The 25,225-nt window shown below is 43.9% G+C and overlaps 1 protein-coding gene across 4 annotated transcripts in view; it reads left to right on the top strand.

The window, feature by feature from the left end:
* ARHGAP15 (Rho GTPase activating protein 15) overlaps positions 1-25,225 on the top strand; it is a 391,371-nt gene that overhangs the window by 38,419 nt on the left and 327,727 nt on the right. For all 4 annotated transcript variants that reach the window (XM_068158707.1, XM_068158705.1, XM_068158706.1 and 1 more), the window contains 2 exons: positions 15,879-15,953; positions 20,718-20,779. In XM_068158707.1, coding sequence (XP_068014808.1) covers positions 15,879-15,953; positions 20,718-20,779 — 137 coding nt within the window. The remainder of the gene's footprint in view (positions 1-15,878; positions 15,954-20,717; positions 20,780-25,225) is intronic.

The following is a 25,225-nucleotide window of genomic DNA, read 5'->3' as shown; positions in this document are numbered from 1 at the left end:
TGTTGCAGTGTTTAATAATATATATTAAAAATATTGTTATTGTCAATCATCAGAACTGAATTAAGAACATTAAAAACCCTCAACAAAAAGACTTTATTTTTTTGGAGGCAAGTGTGGTGGAACAAAGCAGCCATGCTTGTGAAGGGTAGTCAAAGATTGTAAGTCCCTTGACTTAATAGTAGGTGACATCCTGATTCAATATTAGCTGTGTGCTGTATCAGTGGAGCACACGTTAAATGGATTAGGAACTGATTAATTTACACGTTTTGGAAAGTAGTCCCTGGGGAATCATCATCAACTGGGTGAATTTTTAGAGTTGCTCTCCAGAGACTGCTACTGAGCTTGACACTAATCACTCTCTTTATCTGTGCTATGAAGTAAATAGAACAGTTCTAATAACAGTCTTAAATAAAGCAAAGATTGATGGGCTGGCAAATAGGTCTGGGGAAAGGCACTTGTGGGGAGTGACCTGGATTGCTTGGTGGCTGGAAGTACATTTTACTGTATCCAAACATATGGGTAACACAAATCAGGCTGTTCTCAGATTTTGCTGTAAAACAGAAATCATAGGATAGATTGGTTTGGAAGGGACCTTAAAGATTATCTAGTTCCACCTCCTGTCCTGTAGGCAGGGAAACCTCCCACTAGCCCAGGTTGTTCAAGGCCTCATCCAGCCTGGCCTTGAACACCTCCAGGGGTGGTCATCCCTCTTCCAGTGATGTTGTACTTGCTCAGCTTTCCATGGTGATCATTCCCTTAATTGCTGACATGGCCTGCAGTTCCCCAGGACCTTCAGAGGCATCAATCACCTGAAGAGCAAACTCAAATCAAAAGCAGAAGCTGCCCACTCATTCCACTCTGCTGGGGCTGTTGCTGGATGTCCTCCTTTAGGAGGTAATGCCAGTGGCTGGTGGCTCCTAGATGATTTGATATTCTGACAAGTCCATGAGGTCATACCAGGGTGCTTTGTGGTCAAAAAGTTTGAGCTGACCCTCACATGGGGTAATGAAGAAGGAAGACAGCCAAGGGTCATGTCTGTTGGTGGCACTGTAGAGAAGGAAATTCAAGTGGTGACATTAAAATGACAAAGAATATTCAAGGAAGAAGCAAAAAATTATATTGGGAGGGAGGAACATTGTCTTGCTGCTGAAGGACCTACAGCCCTCAGCATGTTTAAATTGGCTGAAAGAAATGGCAAAGGATCGTGTCCGCATCTACCTTATTTGATCATGTCTGAAATTTGGAGACTTGATAGGGTGCTTGGTTGCATGGGTTAGTTGATTAGGTAGTGTTGGATGATAGGTTGGACGTGATGATCTTGAAGGTTTCTTCCAACCTGGTTTATTCTATTCTATTTCCTACTTACCTACATTAAGGGACAACTTTGGGCACCAAACAATTCTTTAATGGAGTGGAAAAAGGCAACACAAGACAAAACACTGGAAGTTGGAAACCCCCCAGAATAAAATGAGACTTACAGTACATCTTGCAAAGATTTTTCCCATGCTTTCAAATGACAAATGGATCCCTTCCAGGGAGCTATCAAACAGGAGTTTCTGAGGCTAAGTCCAGTGTAGTATGGATAAAATATTTATAGCAATGTTTCTATCAACAGTGCCATCTTGATTCCGTAGCCCTGCCAAGGGTGGAGAAGCAGAGAGACAACCATAGCAGGTCCTGTTGCAAAGCCTTTATTTGACTGGGGATGAAAGTCTTCTCTTTTTTAATTTTTCTTTCCCCCCCCACCCCACCCCCCAGCTCCTTCCTTCTGTCTTTCCTCCCCTCTCTCCCAGCTCCTTCCTCCTTCCTTTCCTCCCCTCTCCCCCGGCTCCTTCCTCCTTCCTTTCCTCCCCTCTCCCCCCCGCTCCTTCCTCCTTCCTTTCGTCCCCTCTCCCCCGGCTCCTTCCTCCTGTCTTTCGTCCCCTCTCCCCCGGCTCCTTCCTTCTGTCTTTCCTCCCCTCTCCCCCCGCTCCTTCCTTCTGTCTTTCCTCCCCTCTCCCCCGGCTCCTTCCTTCTTTCTTTCCTTTTTCCCCTCCAAAATATTATATGAAATTCTTTTTAAACAAGAGTGATGACTTCCCTGCTGATGCACTGAGTGTAAGAACTGCTCATATTTTGAATGACAGTGGAGAACCCTTTTGTTTAGTTGAGGGCTTTCTATTCTGTGTAAAGTAGGTGACTCTTCCATCAAAGCAGAACAAGGGAAAGGCAGTCAGGGGCAATTTCCACTCTGCCTAGAGGTTTCAGAACTTTCAAACAGGATAATTCCATTTCTTCTTTTCTTTGCCTGCTGTATTAAGGTGATATGGTTTGCTGTCAGTGCTACAAGAGTAAAACCAAGAGAACAGAATAGAATAAACCAGGTTGGAAGAGACCTTCAAGATCATCATGTCCAACCTATCATCCAATACCACCTAATCAACTAAACCAAGCACCCTATCAAGTCTCCTCCTGAACACCTCCAATGATGGTGACTCCACCACCTCCCTGGGCAGCACATTCCAATGAGCAATCACTCTCTGTATAGAACTTCTTCCTAACATCCAGCCTAAACCTCCCCTGGCACAGCTTGAGACTGTGTCCTCTTGTTCTGGTGCTGGTAGCCTGGGAGAAGAGACCAACCTCTGCCTGTCTACAACCTCCCTTCAGGTAGTTGTAGAGAGCAAGAAGGTCACTCCTGAGTTTCCTCTTCTCCAGGCTAAGCAACCCCAGCTCCCTCAGACTCTCCTCATAGGGCTTGTGTTCAATGTGTGCTTGGGTCAGAAACAGGCACTTCCCTCTCCTACATGGTGTCTCTAGCACATGGCCCATCTTGGGGCGTGAGCACAAGAGGGAGTATTGTGTTGTTGAAACGTTTCTTTGTCTGTGAAAGGTAAACAATGAAAGAGTTCTTCAGCAATATGGACAACAGCATTTTGCAGTTGCAGTTTTTTACTGGGTGATACTTTTATTGTTATGTTTTTTTCCTCGTTCTTTCAAGCCTGTGTGACAAAGAATCAAAGCAATTCAAATTTGAAGAACTAATTTTGTGGTTCCAAAAAAACCCAAGCAAACTCCCAAACCCCACAACACTCAAGCAAACCCTAACCTTGCCCTTCTAGTATTTTTACTGCATCAGCAGGTTTTGTGTGGTGGGTTTCTTTTTTTTTGGTGAAAGTGCTAGGATATTAATTTTTGTATGAGATAAGGCAAATTGCAAGTGGAGAATCCCAGAGCTGGCTAACAGCATTAGCAATCACTGCTGTCCTACCTGCTTTGCTGTAAGGTTGTGATTAAATACAAAACTGAGAAATCTCAGAGGAAGAGTGAGGAAAAGTTAAGCTCCTAAAATATTTTCCTTCTTTCCCTAGCTGAATATCATGGTGCCAGTGGAATGGGAGGGAGTCATCCTGCTGACTGACCTTTGCAAAATCAGCCCTTTGCTTAAAAAGCTACTTGAAGTGGATCAGTTATTGTTTTGGTTGCTCAAATTCTTTCATCTTGGTGCTTATACAGACACCAGGGGAAAATCTGGTTGAAAACTTTGCTTCATTCTTTCTTCTGCTACATATGCATTTTGAACAATGCTAATAAGCAGTGCTGATTTTCTTAAGAGATTAAAGGTTCTGATGGTATTGAGAGACTGATATGAGCCAACAAGGGTGGAAAAAAAAATGCCCCCAACACTCAGCATCTTACTCAGGTTATTAGTGCAAAGGGAAGGGGGAGCAGGTGGCAAGTTACATGGTCATCTAGATATTATCAATCTGACAGGTATCCAAGTGGGTCTGTATTACTGTCTCTAATTTTCATCTCTGAATAGCTTTTAATAAGATTTTAACTATGGGGTTGTCTGCTGTGACCTGCGTTAGAAGAGATTCCTTCCAATCACGTTAAAAATGTGCTTTGGGAAAATTGCTGTCCTGACATAAAACAAAGGAGTTTCCATTGTAAAAGCCACTGGTTTAGAATTGTAGAGTGGCCCAAGGCTGGAAGGGACCTCCAAAAGTGGTCCAAGGCTGGAAGGGACCTCCCCATAATCAACAGAGACATTCCCAGCTAAACCAGGTTGCCTGGAGCCCTGTCGAGCCTCACCCTGAATATCTCCAGGGAATGAACCTCAACCACCTCACTGAGCAACTTGTTCCAGTGTCCCATCACCCTCCTAGTAAAGAACTTCTTCCTAACATCCAGTCTAAATCTGCTCTTCTCCATCTTAAAGCCATTACATCTCATCTTGTCACTGTAGGACAGTGACAGACCCTCTGCAGCCTTCTTGTAGCCCCCTTCAGGTACTGGCAGGCTGCTCCTAGGTCTCCCTGGAGCCTCCTCTTCTCCAGGCTGAACAACCCCAGCTCCTTCAGCCTGTCCTCATAGCCTGTGTTGGCTGGAATCAGCAATCTTGAAGTTTTGGGGTTTGGTTTTGGTTTTCCTTCAGATTAAAGAAGCTGAGCTAAGCTGGGAAGTCAGGGCACAGTGGGGTTTATTCAGATTCTGAATGTTGATAGTGACTTTTTGTTTGGCCTGTGTTGCTTATAAAGCTAATTTCATTCTGGAGCCAGGACTTTTTCGGCACTGCTCCTGTGAAACTTGGACACAAGGATCTGACAATATGTCCAGACCAAACCAGACCAAGTAGTCTCAGATGACTGATTTGGTGGAGCATGCTCAAGGACAGCACTGATGTCTCGGCGCAGCGAGCAGTTCTCTAGGGTAGGGACCGCGAGCCCAAATCCAGTCACCCCAGAGTAAGCACTAAGTTAGACACAGCTTAAATGTGCCTCCGAGCAGAGGCTTCCAATGCTGACTAGATGAGAGCCCCCAGCCAGGCTGCAGATCCAGCCATGCCGTAGCTTTTACATCTCTTCTCGAGCCTGCTAGCAAGAGTCTGCAATTGTTAGAGCAGCTTTGGGGTGCACTTGGGAAGGGGGAGGGAAAAAAAGAGAGAGAGAAAACCTCTTGTTAGAGTAACTTTGCAAATGTGTTTTGTGGGGCTTTGCAACTCATTTTATTAATTATTTTTCCATGAGTGTCTGTAAGTGGTGAGAGTTTGGTCACCAGAACACTGGCAGAAAGGAGTCCTGGAAGATTCTGTTGGAAGTGTGCTCTGCTGCAGAAGTCTCTCTGATTTATATTCAATTATTTATTTCCCCCCTTCCTTTTCAGAGCTGCAGTCATCCAATCAAAGAGTAGAATCTGTGACAGGGAATTTTTCTAATGACTCCCATGCAGTCTATGCAGGACAGCTAAAGAGCTGTGAATTACCTACCAAAATACCATACACATAAAGATGTTCAAATGTCCATTTAAAAATGGTGACCAAGGCAGGAAGCTGGAATGGTGGTGGTGACCAAGGCAGGAAGCTGGAATGGTGGTGGTGACCAAGGCAGGAAGCTGGAATGGTGGTGGTGACCAAGGCAGGAAGTTGCTTATTTAAATGGTCAAATTGCTCTTATGTGTTGATTTGCTGCTAATCAAACTATACTTAGGAACAAAATGATAATTTCATTGAACATTGCTGCTTTGTCCTAAAATAGCTACAATAAGGTTGGCTTTTGGACTCAAAGAATCACACATACATTCAGGTTGGAAAAGACCCTCAGGTTCATCAAGTCCAGCCAATAACCCTACTCTAGAAGGTTCACCCCTAACCCATATCCCCACGCAAGTAAAAGGACAAAATAAAATAAGGCAGCTTTTGTTTTCTGCTAATTTCTATGTGAAGAATCCCTTGTCATGAAGTAGAGGTTTCTTAATTATTAAAGGGTAATGACACAAATCAAAGTGGATCTTTGTTAAAATAGCTGGTTTCACTCCCCACCTTTGCTGGTGTTGTGGTTTACCAGGGAGTATCTTCTGCAGTGTGGTATGTATGGAATGGGCATTGCAGGTAAAAAGGTCTGGGCTTGGTTCCTGCTGGTTTCAGTGTGATCTGTGCCTTTATGCACAGAGTGGTGTGCAGTGCTCAGGGTAGGCTTAAGCTGGGTATCAGCAACGTGCTAGCCTGGGAAGCAGTATCAAGTGGGCTGAGCTCTGGTTCATGTGGCCGCAGTTCTGCAGCTCTGATCCTTGAGGCAGTTTGTTCGAAGTCAGCTCAGGTGTTCCTCTGCTGCCATTGACAGTACAGAGCACATTCTCACACAAGAGTCCTTCTCATTTGGTTTGCCATTTGCCTTTTTTTTTTTTCCCCTCCCTCAGCAAACTCCCCCCTTCCCTTCCTATTTCTGGCACCTATATGTCCACAGGTGTTATTAAATGTAGGGTAGCATGTGGTGTCCATGCTTCAGTGCTATCGCAGAGGAAGGACTTCCTACAGGAAAAAAAATGATCACTTTCAGTATTTTGCAGGCTGCCCATCTAAGCCCATCATTGCCTGGCATCTACACACTAAGGGCAAGGATCCAGCGAACTTGTGAGTGGGCACCATGCCATCTGAACAGATGGGCATGGAAGTAGGCAGCCAGTAGACCATGTATGTGCATCAACTGTGGGTGTTGAGGGCAAGATTCCCAGTGGAGAATGTCCAAACAGCTGTCTGGCCTGAGCCAACATGCCTACGACCAAGCAAAAGTGCCATCCCTAAATCCTGCTGAGTTGGATTAACCTTCAGAAATAAAAATTGCTTCTGCAGTAGCATAAGGTGAGTTTTTGGCTCGTTGAAATCCGAGGGAAAGCATTTAGGTGGGCAGGATAAAGAGATGCACTGACACAGAGCCCGCTGGAGAGGGCTGAGCTTTTGTCTAGCAATGTTAACAGTATTTTATCTGAGGGTATTTATCTGGGGTACAGTAAGTGATGACTTGCAGGAGTGTGACATCAATGTTAATGACTCTCTTCCTGTTAAGACTCTCATTTCAGGATAGGCTGAGCCTCTGCAAGCATTTTGATTGTGGTGCCTGTGCTGGATGTGATTATTTTTCTAACTATTTTTTTTATTATTCATTTTTTTTGCACATTTACTTACTAAGTTTCAATGAATTTTGGGATGTTATCTGTTTAATTTTTAATGGTTCTTTTTTTGCTTGCCTTTTACCCTGAGATACCCTGAGGGTGCAGTTTCAGGTTGGAGTTGCTGCCGGTTTGCTGCCATAGCTGAGTTCTCACATGTATCATTTTTATTCAGATACAAAGGGGACATAAAAGATAATCTACCATTGCTCTGTCTGTAGGAACTTTGCTTTTTACCTTTTCTAGGCATGCCATCAAAGATCAGGCTTTTGCAGAGGGAGATATCAGAGGCAAAATACCGATGCCCATTGTATTATTTTCTTTTCCCTGCTGTTTTGACTCATTGTTTCCTCTGTCATTGGTGGACATTGGTGCAGTTTGTCCAGGGCACCTGCAGCAGTTAAGACGAATTTATTCTAATATCCTGGTGACCCAAAAGTAACAGCTTCATGATGGACAGAAAAATCTGAATAGGAAACGTATTGATACAATTTAATTCATAATATACATTTTTATGTGTGGCTGGGTGAATGCTGCCACGGTGTGCATGTTGCTGGATGCAAAATCCATGTTACAAATACATACTACAGGCTGTTTAAAAAAAAGAACAAGCAAACTCTAGCACAAATGCATAAAAAGGCTCACTTTAAATGTTCTTTTCCTGAACCAATGAGTATTGATTGCATTTACAGTTAAAGCATAATGAAGCTCTGAGAGCAGGTTCCAGTTTGATTTCCAGCAGAGGATTAGAGGTATCGCAGCTGTTGGTCCCCTTCTGATACTTTGATTCCCCAGGTACAAGAATCTGAGTGATCCACAGTCAAATTTAGGGAACTCTTGGGATTTCTTGAGCTCATATGGGTGGTAAGAACCTTTTATAGCTGTCTCCTCTTCTACACATGGCTTTGGCAGATCTCCTGCTCCTGGAAAAGCTAAAAATGAAGTCAACTACATCAGCTGGGACTTCCTCAAAGCAAAGATCAATTGGACAAATTTCAAAGTCCATTTGAGTAGCTAAAGAGGAACAAAAGGGCTCTCACTCTAGGGAAAATCTGCTCCTGGGAAACAGCGAGCCATTAATGGAGGAAAGCACCTAGTGCCTGATGTGGGCTTAACCTTGGTGTTAAAATGTCAGCCCAGACCGGATACCCCAAATCTGGATCAGTCCTCCAGCAACATTGTGGGGAAGAAGAGGACAGTGTTGAACAGACCATGCTTTGTAATCAAGCTCAGAGCTATTTATTCTCTGCTCACAGGGAATCAGTTCACCTGGCTGAAATTGAAACTAGGATCTGAACAATTATTTTGCTCTTATTTCATGAATGAAGCAGCTGAATAAATCGCAGCACGGCGCTGGTCTGCAGCCCGGGGAGCACGCCTCCCTGATTAAATTGCCTTGATACAAACTACCTACCTTCACAGGCTGGAACACGGAGGAGGACCCTCACACTGTGGGAAAGGTCTATAGGATTCTGATTTATAAGGGAGCAAGAGGTCAAGGGAAGCAAAACCATTATCATTATTTTCACAGGCTCTGGAGATCTGAACCGAGTATGGAGGGCAGTGTGCTCAAAGGGAGGCACATAGGAGGCAGGCAACACAATCCTGCTTGCTTTTTTTTATTTTCTCTTTTCCCCTCATTGATTTCAGTCTGCAGATTCTGCTGAGAGTATGTTGTATGTAAGAGACTCAAGCCTGTAAGGACTGTGAAGTGGTTTTCTTATTAAATGATGCATAGAGAGATTATCTGCTCCATAGCCAGCACACAAAAGCTCCATCCATGCAAGTTCCTATTCCCCAGCAAAGCATTTGGTCACCTGAGTGGTAATGAGTTTGTGGGGGAACGGGGATGGAGGGTGAGGAGCACATGTGGGCTGCTGGGGGCAGGACTGAAGCTACACTTTTTATGTCTCTCTCCCTGTAAGCCTTAGAAATCAAAGCAGAGATAATGTCTGTCATGTTATATTGCCCTGTAGTCTCCATTGTCTTTTCTGCTAAGAAAGAGGAGGGGAAAAAACCTCCACTCATGTCGTTCTAATGTAATCTGGAGGATGGCAGTAGGAAGGCTCCTGAGCAAGCCAGGAGGTCCAGTGGCCACAGCTGTGGGCCAGGAGCCTCCTGGGATACAGGAGTTTTCCCCAGGGCTGAATGGAGTAGTCTGCTGAGCTCTAATGCATTGAGAGCATCTGCAGCAGCAGGTTGTGGGGGCAAGGGGATTGCTCCTGCTGTTTCTTGACAGCTTCCATTTCTTGAGGATGGACCTCATCTGCTGAGATGGCAACAGAGCTTCTTTGACTGGGGAGCCCCGTGGCGTTTTCTCAGCACCTTTCCCAGCAGAAGAGAAACATCATATCAGAGCTGCTTCCAAATAATTTCTGTGGATAACCATGGACTTGCCATACTGGCCAAGACTGAATCTTTAAATGAAAACAAATCCCTTGGAGCATGGCAGTGAGTGAAATGCTGTAGGATTTTCCTTTCTCTCGCCATTGCCTAGGTGTCTTTCAAGGGATGGGGCCATTAAGAAAAACTACAATGCTTTTCTGTGACGTTCTCTAGCTAAGCACTTATGAGCTGTCACCACATTATGGGGAGTGATTGGGAACAAAATGACTACAGACATCACTACATCAGGCCTCACCACTCCTCCTCTGTTGAGGGGATGGCTTTCACAGAAGTTTCTGTGACCAGTTTGTACTTTTATTGCAAACTTTTGAGGCTACCACCAGTAAGTTCGATCCTATGAAGAATGGAGTGTCCTGGCCCTGATCCAGAAAAACACTTAAGGCTGTTGCAGAGTGCTTTGCTGGATCAGGTCCAGAGCAGAGCAATGTGTAGTAGTTGGGGGTTCAACAGTAGGGGCTTCCTCTCTCTACTTGGGTGTTTATAAAAGAGTCTTCACATACAGGCTTGCAGTGTGGCCAGGATGAAACAAAACAATAGTTAGACCTCTCAAAAGAAAGGTCAAAGCATGAACAGCATGGCAATGTTTTTTGGTAGAAATCTAATAAAACCTCCAGGAGAACCTTCTCCTTGCTGGAGCAGCACAGTGATTGATGGAGAACACAGCAGGTAGATGTCAACCCAGGGTTTCTTGGCCAAGGCATAGGAGGAGGTGTTTCTTGTTCGAACAAACCAGGCTCCCTTAGATGAGTTTTCAAAAAGCCATAAAATGCTAGGGATTGAAGGAGACCTCTAGGGATCATCAAGTCCAACCCCCTGCAAGGCAGGACCACTTAGGGCAGGTCACACAGGAATGCATTCAGGCCTGTAGGCAAGCAACCTGTGGTGAAGAATTTGTCTGATAATCTTGGAAACCATTTAGGAATATCTTAAAATTGTCTTAATTGTTTAGAGCTACAAGTGAGTTCAGGCTGATCATGGAAACATAGAATGGGTTGGGTTGGAAAGGACCTCTGAAGGTCATCTGCTCCAACCCTCATGCAGTGAGCAGGGACATCCTACCCTAGATCAGGTTCCTCAGAGCTTTGCCAAACCTGACCTTGAGTATTTCCAGGGCTAGGGCCTCAACTACCTCCCTGGGTAACCTGTTGCAGTGTGTCCATCATGCTCATGGTGCCGAACTTGTTCCTCACATCCAACCTAAATCCACTCTTCTCTAGTTTCAAACCATTGTCCTTCATCCTTTGCAGGCCTTTGGGAACTGTCCCTCTACAGTCTTCTTGTAGCCCTCTTCAGGTACTGGCAGGCTGTTGTTAGGTCTCCCTGGAGCCTTCTCTTCTCCAGTTTGAACACCCTCAGCTCCCTCAGCCTGTCCTTGGAGGAGGAGTGCTCCAGCTCCCTGATAATTTTCATGGCCCTCCTCTGGACCCCCTCCAGCAGCTCTCCATGCTCTCTTCTCAGAGGGAGTGTGCTTTTCTTAACCTCTCTTTGCCAGTTAATGGACCTCTAGAAGCCCTTTTTGTTATTCTCTGCAACCCTTGTCAGGTTCAGTTCTAGCCATGCCTTTGCCTTCTGCACCTCATCTCTACACAACCAGGCAGTGCTCCTCTGCTCTTCCCACGTTACCTGTCCCTGCTTCCACTCTCTGTGAAGTTCCCTCTTGTCCTTTATTTTGACCAGCAGGTCTCTACTCAGCTATGCTGCTCTCTTCTCTTCCCATTCTTGCTTGATTTCTTACACATAGGGATTGAGAGCTCTTCGCTCCAGGGATAGTGTCCTTCAAGATCTGCCAGCTCTGCTCTGTCCTCTTGTCCCTGAGGATCCTTTCCCATGGGGTCCTACTGACTAACTCCCTAAGGAGCTCAAAGTCTGTCTTCCTAAACTTTAGTGTCCTGACTCTTCTCCTTGCCTGTCCCATATGCCTTAGGACTGCAATCTCTCTTACAAGAAAAAGCTGAGAGAACTGTGGCTGTTGATCCTGGAGAGGAGCAGCCTGAGAGGGGATCTGATCAATGCTCATCAATGTCTAAAGGGCAGGGCTTTAAGAGGATGGAGCCAGAGTCTTTTCTGTGGAGCCCAGTGACAGGACAACGGACACAAACTGGAGCTCGGGAGGCTCCATCTGAACACGTGGAAAAATGCCTTTAGTGTGAGGCTGCTGAAGCCCTGGAGCAGGTTGCTTGGAGAGATTTTGGAGTCTCCTTCTCCAGAGAGATTCCAAACCCACCTGGCCATTCTGATCCTATGGGTGACCCTGCTTTAGCAAGGGGGTTGGACTGGATGATCTCCAGGGGTCCCTTCCAACCCCTACCATTTTGTGGCTCTGTGGTTCTGTGTCTGTACTTTGCTGTAGAGCAGCCTGCCTGGACCTTTTGAGAAACACTGGGTGGTTTTGTTAGGTTTGGTGGAAATCAAAAAGAAGCAATGCTGCTTGTCATTCACTAGATGAATTAGGTCAGAGATAGGCTTATAATGGGAAATAAAATCCAAATCAGTCCTCCATGTCTCTTGTTAAATCAATGCCACTCTCTTTGAAGTGACTAGCGACGAGTTAGTTGTGATGGATTCCCCCAAAACGAGGGAGAATTTGAAGAAGAAATGGGAACACAGGGAAAGAAATGAAATTATGCGTCAGGTTATTGTATTTTAGTTTATCAAAGCTAAAACAGCAGCTGTCAGATGGTTGTCCCTTCGTGCTGAGATACCAGGCATATGTAGTGGAGGCTTTGCCTTTGTAGGAAGGATGGTGACGGATTAGTGCTTAGATGCTGAAATAACTCTGGTAGGAGATGGATACCCTTTAGCTAAGAGAAGGGGAGGGGGGAGGCTGCTCAGGCTGAATTTAACAGAACCAGACTTGCCCACAGACTTGCAAGCGCTCGCAGAGTGGATTTTTAATGCTGCAGGTGACATTGTTGCTGACTGAAGAATGTTCATCAAATCAGAAAACTGCTGATAAGCTGCCTTTCCCAAAAAGGGAGCTCACAAGCTTCTCCTGCAACCCTCTGCCTCTCGTCATACCCTGGGAGGTGAGGTAGAGGACTTATGACAGATATTGTTTAGGTTTTTGCTGTGGTTTATCAGGGTAACTGAATGGAGCTGTAGGGGGGGTGGGGAATAAATACATCTCCAAACATCTCCTTTATGGTCTACGTACTTAAAACTGGGCAAAAATAATTGAGTCTCCACTTCCTTTTGAGTATTTTGGTACACCACTGAAATTTGTGAGTGTGTTGGAATGTGAGGATGTTGACTACTGACACCCAGGTTCTCATAAGAACATTGAGCTCAATACAGTGTAGAGAAAATGATAGAACTCCTCCAGCAATGTCTGCCCAATATATTCAAGACCCAGATTGTATAAGACCTGTTCCACTGCTGTCAAATCAGTCCTAAAGAATATATTGCCTCTCTTCTTGGTGAGTTTCTTCAAGCTGTTTTGATTAATTATATTAAAAAGGGGGGGAAAAAGTCTATTGCTAATCTAACAGGCTAAAAGGTAGAAGTGACGAAGAACTTTGTTGTAGTTTTTTGTTAATTCCATTTGTAAGCCAAATATTTAGGATGTTGGGTGTTTTTTTCCAGAAGAGCTTGATCTTGGTTTACACAGCTGTGGATTTTGGTTGCATTTCCGTAGCTAGATTTGAACTCTGGAGCTTCAGGACGTTCTTGTCTGGGATTGCTCATTGCTGGGCTACAGAGTAATGTAACTCATGTTAATTTTTTTGCTCTATAAGAAAAACCCCTTTGTTACCAAAATACCATATTAAGTAATCAGGTAAGAGGCCTTTTCATCCTTGTGCACATGCAGTTTGCCCTAACATTTCTGCTTTGCACACAGTGGAATGTGCTGCCCAGGGAGGTGGTGGAGTCACCATCACTGGAAGTGTTTAAAAAGAGCCTCGATGAGGCACTTGGTGCCATGGTTTAGTTGATTAGATGGTGTTGGGTAATAGATTGGACTTGATGGTCTCAAAGGTCTTTTCCAGCTTGGTTAATTCTGTATTCTCTATATTCAGTGGAGAGTGTTTTAAAGCACAGAATACCATCCAGAACTGGAAGTAATTTTTTTCTCCTCTCCTTTCAAATTTCCTGGAAGTCTGACTATTGTCTTTTTATTACATTGCTCCTCTTCATTTGCTGGAACCACAGAAAAAGTGCTTTTAACATTTTTTTCCCCCACTATCTCCTTTCTTCATTTGGTTGTGGATGGATCTTGTGCTCCTGATGTATTCTTTTTTAGCCTGTATCAAATGGGAGCATTTCCTTCGCTAACGCTCTGATCGCTGAACCAAAGGCCAGACCAAAACGCGCCGATGGGGGCTGTACACTTCACAAAGTTGAATATAGGGCCCCCAACAGGCACGTAGGGTTCCTGGAGAGAGCAGCTGAATGTTAAAATAGATGCTGTGGAGTGGTAATGCGTCTTGTTATTTAATTTGGATGAGTGAAGAATATACTTTACAAAGCATCGCTGGGCAATGAGCTCTGTGGTATGTAAAGGAATAATTAGAATGAGGGATCTGAGTAAGAAAGATTTGCTGTGATCTAGACCTGAATAGTTTAGTTATAAGTCTTGAGCACTATAGAACCTTCAGAGTTGTTGAACAGTAAAGATAAAGAAAAAGATAAATTGAATTAATTTATTTTGAATTTATATCCCTGCCTCTGCCTGCATTAATATTAAGTTCCATCCAAAATCTAAATAGAAAGACTGTAATCTTAGAAGTTCTCTCAATAGCATCAGCAAATCATTCTTGTTTACCCTGCATGCTAATAAAACAGGAACATGACACTCCTGAAAACAAGATTGCAAAATACAGAAAATGTGCTCTGACATTTTTTTTCTCCCCAAAGGAGGGCCTGCCACTAACTAAAGTATTTCTTATGAAGGCTCGATTGCTTAAGATGCAGAATATTAAGAGAGAAAAACACTTTAGGACACAGCCATGTCACCAGCTGTTACTCACCCTTAATGAAATTGTTAAGTGATATTCTTCATAAATAGGTCAGAGAAACTTTTTAGTTTTCTTGAATTGTGAGGAGTGTTTTTATCTCTTTCTTTGAAATGTTTGCATTAAATTTAGAACTGGTAATTCATTAAGCTCATTAGCTCCGACTGGGAGAGGAGAGCAATATCTAGGATATAGATTTCAAGGCTTAGAAATGTTGCTGCTTACAAATAAACATGAAAGCAATGTGTGCTGAGAAGAAGAGGGGGGGGAAAAAGGAAATATGGGATCATAATATGTTTAACTGTGTTTTAAGCGTGGCCCTCTGGATTAATTAAGAACACTTTCTATATTCAGCCACTTGAATATAAACAGAATATGTTATGACTTTTGGTTAACTCTCCTTTAATAGGGAAAAAGAGAATGCGTTATGACGAATACAGTGGAAACTAGTGGGGACTGGATTGTGTTGTTTGCCCTTTTTCTTTTTAGGCTTTGATTGTAAGAGGAAATAATCAACTGAATTTTACAGGATCCTAAATCCAGGTTTTGTTGTTATTGACTGACTTTAAATTTCAGCTGTAGAAGTTTTTATGTGTATGCATGCACGCGGTTTTTGGGTGACCTGTACTTTGGAAGGTTTTTTGAGGAGGTGAAATGCTGAGCTCTGCCAAATGCTTGCTTTGTGATGAAACTTTTATTTACCCTTAATAATTTCTGGCTTAAAGCAAGAATTTCCCACAGCTAATTCAGAGATGGTTAGAGTGGCTTCCTGGTAGAAAAGAGGGAACTGGAGGAAATCAAGGACTCAGTATTTGGGAACCTGCTCTGGCAGGGGGAGGTTGGACTGCATGATCTTTCGAGGTCCCTTCCAGCCCCTGAGATTCTGTGAACACTTTAGTGTCAGAGCCCAATATTGCTGTAGCCTTTTGGTCACAGAGAGCTTAGAAACAGCCTTGAGAACAGTTTGAATGTACCAGATACTTTATGTGCTTATTCCCAACTATTTTCTAGTTTTGCCCTTGTCTTGCTTCCCTGTTTCTGTAAAGCAGGTTCAAGAGCACCTCAGCAGTTAACCAACTTTTCAGATTCCTGATGGAAAAGGCATCATTTGAAATTGTTATCAATTGGTTAATTCTCCAAAGTAAATTTGCCAGTGGGACACCAGAACTAAACTCATTTATAGCAGAGAGGTTTAGAGGTCTGGTAGCTGGATGTGGAGTAATTGGCCATTGGGATGTGCTGCCCAGGGAGGTGGTGGAGTCACCATCCCTGGAGATGTTCAAAGAAGGATTGGATGTGGCACCTGAAGCCATGGTTTAGTTGTCTTGAGTTGTTAGGTATTAGGTTGGATTTGATGATCTCTGGGGTCTTTTCCAACCTGGCTGGTTCTATGCTTCAAACACACCAGGCTCAGAGAAACACCACTTTCCACAGCAAATGCACCACTGAAAGAAGCCAGGTTTCCCAAGCTCCATCCATATCCAGTGGTTTAATTTGTTGGCCCTTCTTTACCAGCAAGTATTTTAATTCTTTCTGAAATTAAACCTTTGCATTTTCTTCTTCTTTTTGTTTTGTTTTGTTTTCTTTCCTTAGATAAATCGCCACAGAAGAAATCATTCCCAACACAACCTAACCCTTGCAGACATCATTAGCACGCAGGACCACACGGTAAGGAATTGCTCCATAGACGTGATAAATCACTCCTGTTGTTTTAAATGTTTATAATGTAAATGTTACACAAAGAATAAATACCACGAGGCTTTGGATGCCTTGAGATGTTATGGGATTGGAGGGGCTTTGATTAATCAATAAAAAAGAATAATTTTTAGAGGCTACAGAGCGATTTATATTACATAGCTTGACTTTGCTGTTAATTCAGTGCTGCTAGAGTGATGTTTCATCAGTGGTAATGCTTGGGATAAAGGGATGCAACCAGATCTTTGTCTGGCGTTTTCCTGTAGTTAGGGGCTTGTAATATTGATATAAAATTTTAGAAGCAAAACTGATCCCAAAATTTAACAGAGGTTTCCTTAGCATTATAATTCTCACTCCCCAGAGATTCATTTAAAGGCTTTTGTGTTAAAAGAAAATTAATATATAAAGACAGGTTCATCAAAGAGATTCTGGCATCAGGGTTGCTTTAACCTACACAAACTTTCCAGAGTCCAGAGAAGGGCAACGAAGTTGGTGAGAGGTTTGGAACACAGCCCTATGAGGAGAGACTGAGGGAGCTGGGGCTGCTTAGCCTGGAGAGGAGGAGACTCAGGGTTGACCTTATTGTTCTCTACAACCACCTGAAGGGAGGTTGTAGACAGGCTAAGGTTGGTCTCTTCTCCCAAGCAGCCAGTACCAGAACAAGAGGACACAGTCTCAGGCTGCACCAGGGGAGGTTTAGGTTGGATGTTAGGAAGAAGTTCTATACAGAGAGAGTGATTGCCCATTGGAATGGGCTGCCCAGGGAGGTGGTGGAGTCACCATCATTGGAGGTGTTCAGGAGGAGACTTGATGGGGTGCTTGATGCCATGGGTTAGTTGTTTAGGTGGTGTTGGATTGGTTGATGGGTTGGATGTGATGATCTTGAAGGTCTCTTCCAACCTGATTTGGTGTACTGTATTGTATTCATATAGGTAGAGAAGCTTTAGATTTTTATTACCATGAAAATGATAGAATCTGTATGTGATACAGTGATAATTACTTTCCCCTGCAGTTTCTAATAGCTAGCTGATGAGAGCCCAGCCCCATGCCCCACTATTTAGAAATTCAAATATTTACACATACATCCTCTCACCTTCTAATATCCTCCTAAAAATGAAATAATGAACCCTTCCAAACAAGCACAAAGCCCTGCACAGTAATTCACTTCAGGGCATTTTGGGTCATTTTCTCAAACCTTCCATATGTTGAAAAGGTGCAGGGAGGGCAGCAGCTTAACAAATGATGATATTTATTGAGACAGAAACAGCAGAACATATCATTAGGGTATGTTTGGAATTCTTTTTCCTCCCATATCATCCATTTCCAGAAGTATTGTAAGTTCATCCTGAGCTGTCTTGGAAGTATTCACTTGGAAAAAAACTGAAAGAGAGGAGAACAGAAAAAGGAGATGTTAACAGATGTTCAATAGAGGCTATAAAAATATTGGGGCCATCCTAGAAATCATTTTGTCTTTGTGCTAAAGTTGTTTTATAACTCTATAAATCCCCCCCCCCCAACTACAGAGAAATTAGTAATTACAGAGAAAACTGTGAACATTATCAATTTGTGAAGACCACAGCACTTGTTTTTAAAGGCAGCATCTCTATTAATTCAATTGAACCAACATAGCTGAAAGTCATTCTGCTGAGTGCTGAAAGGTTTCATATTAACTGAAGATTTTTGTATTATTGAGCTGTTTAATATGAAACAAATGGCAGATTGGAGCTGTGGAATTTAAATCAGGATATGTTAGATGCCCAACATTTGTTGAGGATGTGATTTTTCTAGCTCATGACAGTTCTAAGGAAAATATGACTGAGCAGCAACATTTTCATCTGGAAGCACATCCCAGTTTGCACTTCCCAAAATGTGAGAAGGGAGGTGATTCAGGTCTGAGGTTGAAAACCACATTTCTCATTAGTTTTGAATTGGCTGGGAAGGGTGGTTGGTAGGTAAACTTTGAAAGCATGAGATTCTGGGTCTGGTTCAGAGAAGCAATCAACAGCTTGAATGGTTTGCCAATGCTCCTCCCAGTTTCTCTTTCCAGATGGGTAGAGATATTAAAAAACACAACCTTTCTCATATGTTATTTGGCAACTCTGGCCCTGGCCAAGAATCAGGAGGTTTATGCTGCGAAAATGAAAGGTTAGAAGGGGAAGAAAAATACAGAGAGATGTAAAGTAAGTTTGGTTTTTAAAACACAAAATAATTGTAGGTGAAGATGGATTTTAAGTCTTAGCTCTAATAATTCACCCACCCATCACTAGATAAATAGTGACATGACTCTGCACAATAATCCCTCCATACTTTCTCCCTGGGTTTTCTATGGCAGTGATTTGCATGACAGGAATTTGCATGAGATAAGTACAAATTACAGAAAATGCACAGATTAATCCTCCTGCACCCGTTTGAGAATGTCACCTAGAAGAATTGTCCACAGACCACCTTATAGGTACAGATATGTGAGCAGTATATCTCTTATTCTATACCACCAGCAGAGAAAACCTAAGGAAACAGTTAAAACATCCTGCACTGTTAACATCATATTTCCTGTAATCAAATGAACAGATATGTTTGATTTAAAACTCCTTCTGTTGCATCTGAAAGCATGCTTTATTGCTCTTCAATGGCTTTGCAGCCAGCAAAGTCCTACTGAAATGGTTACAAAGCGGCCTTGTGACACAATTTGCTCTGAGGATGAGGTGGAGTTTCTAATATCCAAGCCAGGCTCTGACTCAGTAGTGCTTGAAAGGAAAAGCAGACCCACTCTCAAGCAGGATTTTGCCTCCTTTACCCTTTGTTGATGGAGTAGGGAGCCGATTGCCCCTTTGTTCTCAACTCTGGTGAGGCTACACCTTAAGTATTGTGTTCAGTTTTGAGCACCTGAATATGAGAAATGTGGAGGTGCTGGAGCCAGTGCAGAGGAGGACAAGGAAGCTGAGAAGGGCCTGGAGAATAAGTCTGATGAAGACAGACTGAAGGAGCTGGGGATGGTTAGTCTGGAAAAGAGGAGCCTGAGGGGAGACCTCATTGGTGTCTACAACTGAAAGGACATTGTGGAGAGGTTGGTGCTGGTTTCTTCTCACAGATAATTAATGATAAAACAAGAGGGAAAGGCCTCCAGCTGCCACTGGGGAGGTTTAGACTGGACATGAGGAAACATTTTTTTCCAGCAAGAGTGGTCAGGGGTTGGAATGTGCTGCCCAGGGAGGTGGTGGAGTCCCCAACCCTGGATGTGTTTAAAGGTGGTTTGGATGTGGTCTTGGGGCTATGGTTTAGGGGGGACCTTTTCAGAGTAGGGTTCATGGTTGAACTTTGTCATCTGAGGGTCTTTTCCAACCTGAATGTTTCTGTGGTTCTGAGTTGGGACATCTTTAGCTAATAAGGCGTGAAGAGGTGGCAGGTCAGTGGGACTGACTGAGGAGCAGTCTCCTTCTTTTGTTTGGCTTTTCATTTTTAAGTGCCAATTTACATAGCCAAAAGTCAGCCCAGTCACAAACTGTGTACCCCAGCTGTGCAAGGGATGTTTCAGCAGCTCACAGAGAACCAAACACCTGCAGGGGTCACTGGTTGAAGGGGCGGTGCTCAGAGATCCTAGAATCACTAAAGATGTGCAGGAGCACAGATTAAGAGAGAGAACTGTAAACAAGAGAGTAAGCCTAGGACTTGCTTCTAATATGCCACAACTTAAATGCAGTGTTGGTATCCTACAACCAGGTGTTGCAGCCTTGTGCGTGCCAGCAGAGTCCTTACCCTGGTGCAGCAGCACTGAAAAGGGGCCAGGTTTCAGTAACAGCAGAGTATGGGACCTTCAAAGGTGGTATCATGTTGCTAATGTCACATACCACTTTGGATAGGTAATAGCAAAGGGCTTTGCCTTTTGGGGTGTGTTTTGGAAAGCACAGTGCACAGCTGTGTTTTCCTTTGTTACTCCCCTTCCAGCTTGGGTGTCGAGCGGTGACAGCACTGCTCGGCTTGGTTTTCTGCACCGTGCTATGAGATCATTAAGTCCAGCTGGAAACCTGAGGACAAGTTCCCCCTGCACATGAGGACACATGCACTCCAGTGAGGTGTGACCTCTCAAGGGCTGAGTGGTGAGCTCCTCAATGGCAGAGCTCATCCAAAAGACAGCACATTTACAAGCAGGCTGTGTTTCAGCATCATGCATGAGCCTGACTCAAAGCAAAATGTGACACTGCTGAAGGCAAAGCAACTTTTCCTCTGGCACAGGGAGTTGATGGGTCTTTGACATTGGTTACCCCTGAAGGTGATTCTCTCTAGAATATGAGAAGCAAGAGGCTTCCACAGAAGTATGGTCCCCAATAGCTGTAATGAAACTCAGTATATGAAATGATACCTTGACACAATTTACTTGCAATATATTTTCAATGCTTTTTTTTACTTATAGAAACTTTGCTTTCATTCATTTTTAATTATTTTTGGTGTTGTGTTTTTTTCCTAAATCAATGACTGCAATATTACTGGTGTTTTAATTTGGTTTTTTAAGGTTAACTCTATGTCCTAACTGGCCTGCAATGTTTGCAGATTATAGAACAACTTGACTGTATTAGAAAACAAATAGGTGCTTAAACTGAGTATTAGTGATAAAATGCCTCCCCACTGCACTAGACAGAAGCAGATTTTTATGCATGTGCTAGTTGGGTTCATTCCTCTGAATAAATTGCATGGTTATGACATTTACTTATTTTTTTTCCCTTTTTCCTTTCTTTCCCATAGGCAGTGGAGAAAGAAGGATATCTTCTAAAAGCCAAAATTGCAGATGGTGGCAAGAAATTAAGGTAAATGATGTGAATGCTACACAACTTAGCAGCTGCAAAATTCAGAGTTGATACATGCTTGTGTATTTCATAGAATCAATTCTAGAATTGCTGAGGCTGAAAGGGACCTCAGAGCTCATCCCCTCCAAGCTCCCCACCATGCCCAGGGACACCTCTCAACTACACTCAGCTGCTCAAGGCCTCATCCAGCCTGGCCTGCAACACCCCCAGGCAGGAGGCAGCCACAGCCTCCCCGCGCAGCCTATTGCAGAATCTCACCACCCTCCTCCTGAAGAATTTCTTCCTAAGATCCAGTCTAAACCGAAGCACAGTTTAGTTCTGGATTTCGGGCTACAGCTCATAGCTAAACAGTGGGAGAGATTTAATTCAATAGTGAGTGTTCTGGGGAAAGCACTGAAGCCAGTAACCCCCTGTTCCCAACTTCGGACACTAGCAAGAGCTTCTGTAGACCGCGTACGAACGGTGAACGGCAAGGAGGGAGTTTGACCCTCCCCGCACATCGGGGGCCCGCAGCAAAAAGCATCTCCGTGGCTCGGCGCAGGGAGGGAGCAGTGCAGAGCAAAGCAGGGCAGCTCGGCCGGCGGCGGGTTTTAGGAGCCCGGCGCAGCCTCGTTCTCTGATAGCCTGGGAGCTGCGAGCACCACTGAAGCTATAACGTGCTGCCATCAGGTGTTCGCTCGACAGAATGCAAACCCAGCTCCGGCGGCAGCATCCCACCAGGAGCGTTGCACCTCGCAGGGACTGTCCGGCACCGACTTTCGACCACGACTTTAAGAGTGTAGCTGTATAGGGGAAAAACCCACACAATGTCCTTGTCAGTTCTAGCTGCATCTGCTCAGCAGGCTGAGATTTATGGCGCTCTACACAGGCAGAGGATGGGTAGCGGGGACTCAGCTACTCTTCATGCACTTCTCCTTTCTCAGATCCTAAACCATCCACTGCAGCAATTTCTTGAGTACTGTTGGTGCCACAAAGCAAAAATTAGAGTCTTGCAGGATGCCTTTTGTAAAGGCTTGGAAAACTAAGGTCACTCCATGTATCCCATGAGATATAATGTGTGCCTCTCTGTACAGAGACATCCAATCATAGAATTGTCAGGGTTGGAAGGGATCTCAAGGATCATCCAGTTCCAAACCCCCTGTCATGGGCAGGGACACCTTGCACTAGAGCAGGTTGCTCACAGCCACATCCAGCCTGGCCTTCAAAACCTCCAGGGATGAGGCTTCCACCACCTCCCTGGGCAACCTGTGCCAGGCTCTCACCACCCTTATAGCGAACAACTTCTTCCTAACATCCAATCTGAATCTACCCATTTCTATTTTGCTTCCATTCCCCCCAGTCCTATCACTCCCTGACATCCTAAAAAGTCCCTCCCCAGCTTTCTTGTAGCCCCCTTCAGATCCTGGAAGGCCACAATTAAGTCTCTTTGGAGCCTTCTCCTCTCCAGACTGAACAGACCCAACTCTCTCTTAGTCTGTCCTCAGAAGAGAGCAGCTCCAGCCATCTGCTCATCCTCGTGGCCCTTCTCTGGACACCTTCCAGCACCTCCAGATCCTCCCTGTAATAGGGGCTCCAGCTGCATGTGCAACTACAGCAGGTTGCTCACAGCCACATCCAGCCTGCCCTTAAAAACCTCCAGGGAGGAGGCTTCCAGCACCTCCCTGGGCAACCTGTGCCAGGCTCTCACCACCCTCATGCTTTTTAAAAAACTTTATTTTAAATGTGTTAAATGATGATATTGACAATCTGATAAAAAAGTTATGTTAGTTTGCATATCTTTTATCTCTAGGCTAAGCTTCATTTAGCTTTGTGTTAACCAAAATGAAGATTTGATTTGAAATCACACACTTTTTTAATGAAACAACTGTAGATTAAAAGAAACAAGGAACTTAAATTTAGGGGAAAGAAAGTTTTCTTGTGGATAGTCCAGTTGCATCCTCACAGCTTCTGAAGTTCCTTATATTGTCTTGCAAAAAAAAAACTACCCCAAAAGACAAACAAAACCCAACCAAACAAAAGAACACCCCACAAAATATTTTTATTCCTGATGGAATTAAAGCATTCTCCCCTTAAAATTATGAATAAATCCTAGAATGGCTCAGGTTGGAAGGGACCTCAGAGATCATCTACTCCATGGAGGGGGCTATGCCCAGGGACACCTCTCAGCTACACTCAGCTGCTCAAGGTCTCATCCAATCTGGCCTGCAACATCCCCAGGCAGGAGGCAGCCACAGCCTCCCTGGGCAGCCTGGGCCAGAGTCTCAGCAGCCTCCTGCTGAACAACTTCCTCCCAAGCTCCAGTCTAACCCTGCTCTGCCTCAGCTTCAAACCATTCCCCCTTGTCCTATTTCAAGACACCCTTATAAAGAGTCCCTCTGCAGCCTTCCTGCAGGATCCCTTCAGGTACTGGAAAGCAGCTCTAAGGTCCCCCAGGAGTCTTCTCTTCTCCAGGCTGAACACCCCCAGCTCTATCAGTCTGTCCTCGTAGTAAAGGTGCTCCAGCCCTGTTTCAATAGGCAAAATATATCACCTGACATAAGAATAATTTATAATTGACTTTTTATTTCTTTATTTCTGAATTCTTACTGTAAAGCCATAAATCAAAACCCTTTATTTTGAAGGAGGTCCACATTGATGAGATTTAGAAGTATCTTGTGTTATGCTTTCCAGTTAGTTTGATCAGAAGTCTGCACACAAGTCTGGGCCCCTGCAATGCAGTCATGGAATTGCAAGCATGGAAATGCAATCAGGTGGAAAATCCTGCCCCACATACAGCTGGAGCAAGCATCCCTCTGGCTAGTAGAAATGGCCACGACACAGAAATGTTCCTATCCATAGCTCATGTCAAACATCTGGCTAGGTTTTTAATCTAAGCTGTATCCCAAGGGTTTTACTCCTTTGGCAATCTATACTTATCCAGGATATCCAGCTCCTAGGAAAATCTGTTTGAACTGGCACGTAGCGTGCTTGGCCACCTACTCTCCTGTGCTTTCTAGAGCTTACCAGCAGACAACTTGTGTTCACTACCTTGCTGGTGATCCTCAGCTGCAGCACTCTTTTCCTAAGGGTACTTAAAAAATAATTAACTGAAGTCAGAGACTGACAGAATCATTTTGGTGGGAAAAGACCTTTTAAAATAATGGAGTCCAACCTTTCTCTAACCCTACGAAGTCTGGTGCTAAACCATATCCCCAGCAGGACATCTCTGAGTGTTCTACACACCTCCAGGGATGGGCATCCAACCACCTCCCTGGGCAGCCTGTTGGGGTGTTTGAGAACCCCTTCAGTGAAAAGTTTCTTCTCGTGTCCAATGTAGTGGAACTGTTCCTTATGACCACATGCACAGTCCTCGGCTATGACCACAGCTCACATTAGCGAAGGATTCAGCTTTACAGTGGGAATAGATTTAGCTGAAGATTTCAAGGTGGCTTAGGAACACTGTCCTTTGGTGGAGAAATACTTGACAGTCGTGGTCAGGCACTTTGCTAAACCCTTACTGTGCCTCTTTATTTCCTGCCCTACATTAACATGGCATAAAAACATATTCCTGTTCTCCTCAGACCTGTAAAGCTCCTTCCCAGAGAGCTTCTCTAACTGATGCCTCTTGCTGGATGTATTTTAGGGATGATCATTAGATCATTCAAGTTCCACTGGTGTTAAGGCTTCATCTGTAATATTGTTTATGACCCTTAAGCTGATGACTGAAAGGTGTTGACTAAAGGAGTCTTTAACAGGAAACCTCCCTGATGGGCTCTTTGGTGGGATGTTGAGTGCAGCACAGCATTGTGGTGGGCTTAGGAGTGGACATCGTGAATTGCACCAACAGGCTTCCAAACTCAACAAAGCCAGGTTTTCTGGAATAAAAACTGGGTGTGTTTGAGTTGCTTAGGAATACTCAAACAGAGACAACTCAAAGGAGCTAGGAAAGGCAGAAAAGAGAGGGAAAAGTGCTTCCAGCAGCTCCTCCCTGGGTCCTCCATATCTTCACAACCAGCTCCCTCTTTTAATGCATGGCAACATGCACATGAAACAGTCTGTCACATGTGTTTTCAGGTTTGTTCTGAAATGATTTGGGATTTACATCCACATAAACCCCCTACATAGTAGTTTTTGAGTGCTTTTTATAAATACCAGATGTTTTGACACCCCCCAAATTGGAGAGTCATACTTGAGATGCTCTAAAAAGAGTTTTCCACCAGACCCATTTGTTTATGATTAGGTAGTGGCTTGAAACATTACATTGTATGTAATATATATTAAATACACATTTAATATAGATATTAAAAACATTTATTCTGTTCTTCTGCATCAGAGGAACAGAGTTTCATATATCCAAGTGTAGTTTGACTTCTCCCTGGCCCCTGCAGTTTTTTAGCTCTCTAGGGCTCTCCCATGAACTTCTGATGTTTAATGGTTTATTAGACCTCTCTCAGATGTCATTCTTGT

This window comes from Melanerpes formicivorus, unplaced genomic scaffold (genome assembly GCF_026170545.1).
Source record: "Melanerpes formicivorus ecotype bairdi unplaced genomic scaffold, bMelFor1.0.p_v2 SCAF_41, whole genome shotgun sequence".
NCBI lineage: Eukaryota > Metazoa > Chordata > Aves > Piciformes > Picidae > Melanerpes > Melanerpes formicivorus.
Note: the sequence above shows the minus strand (reverse complement) of the source record. Positions and strands in the feature narration are given on the sequence as shown.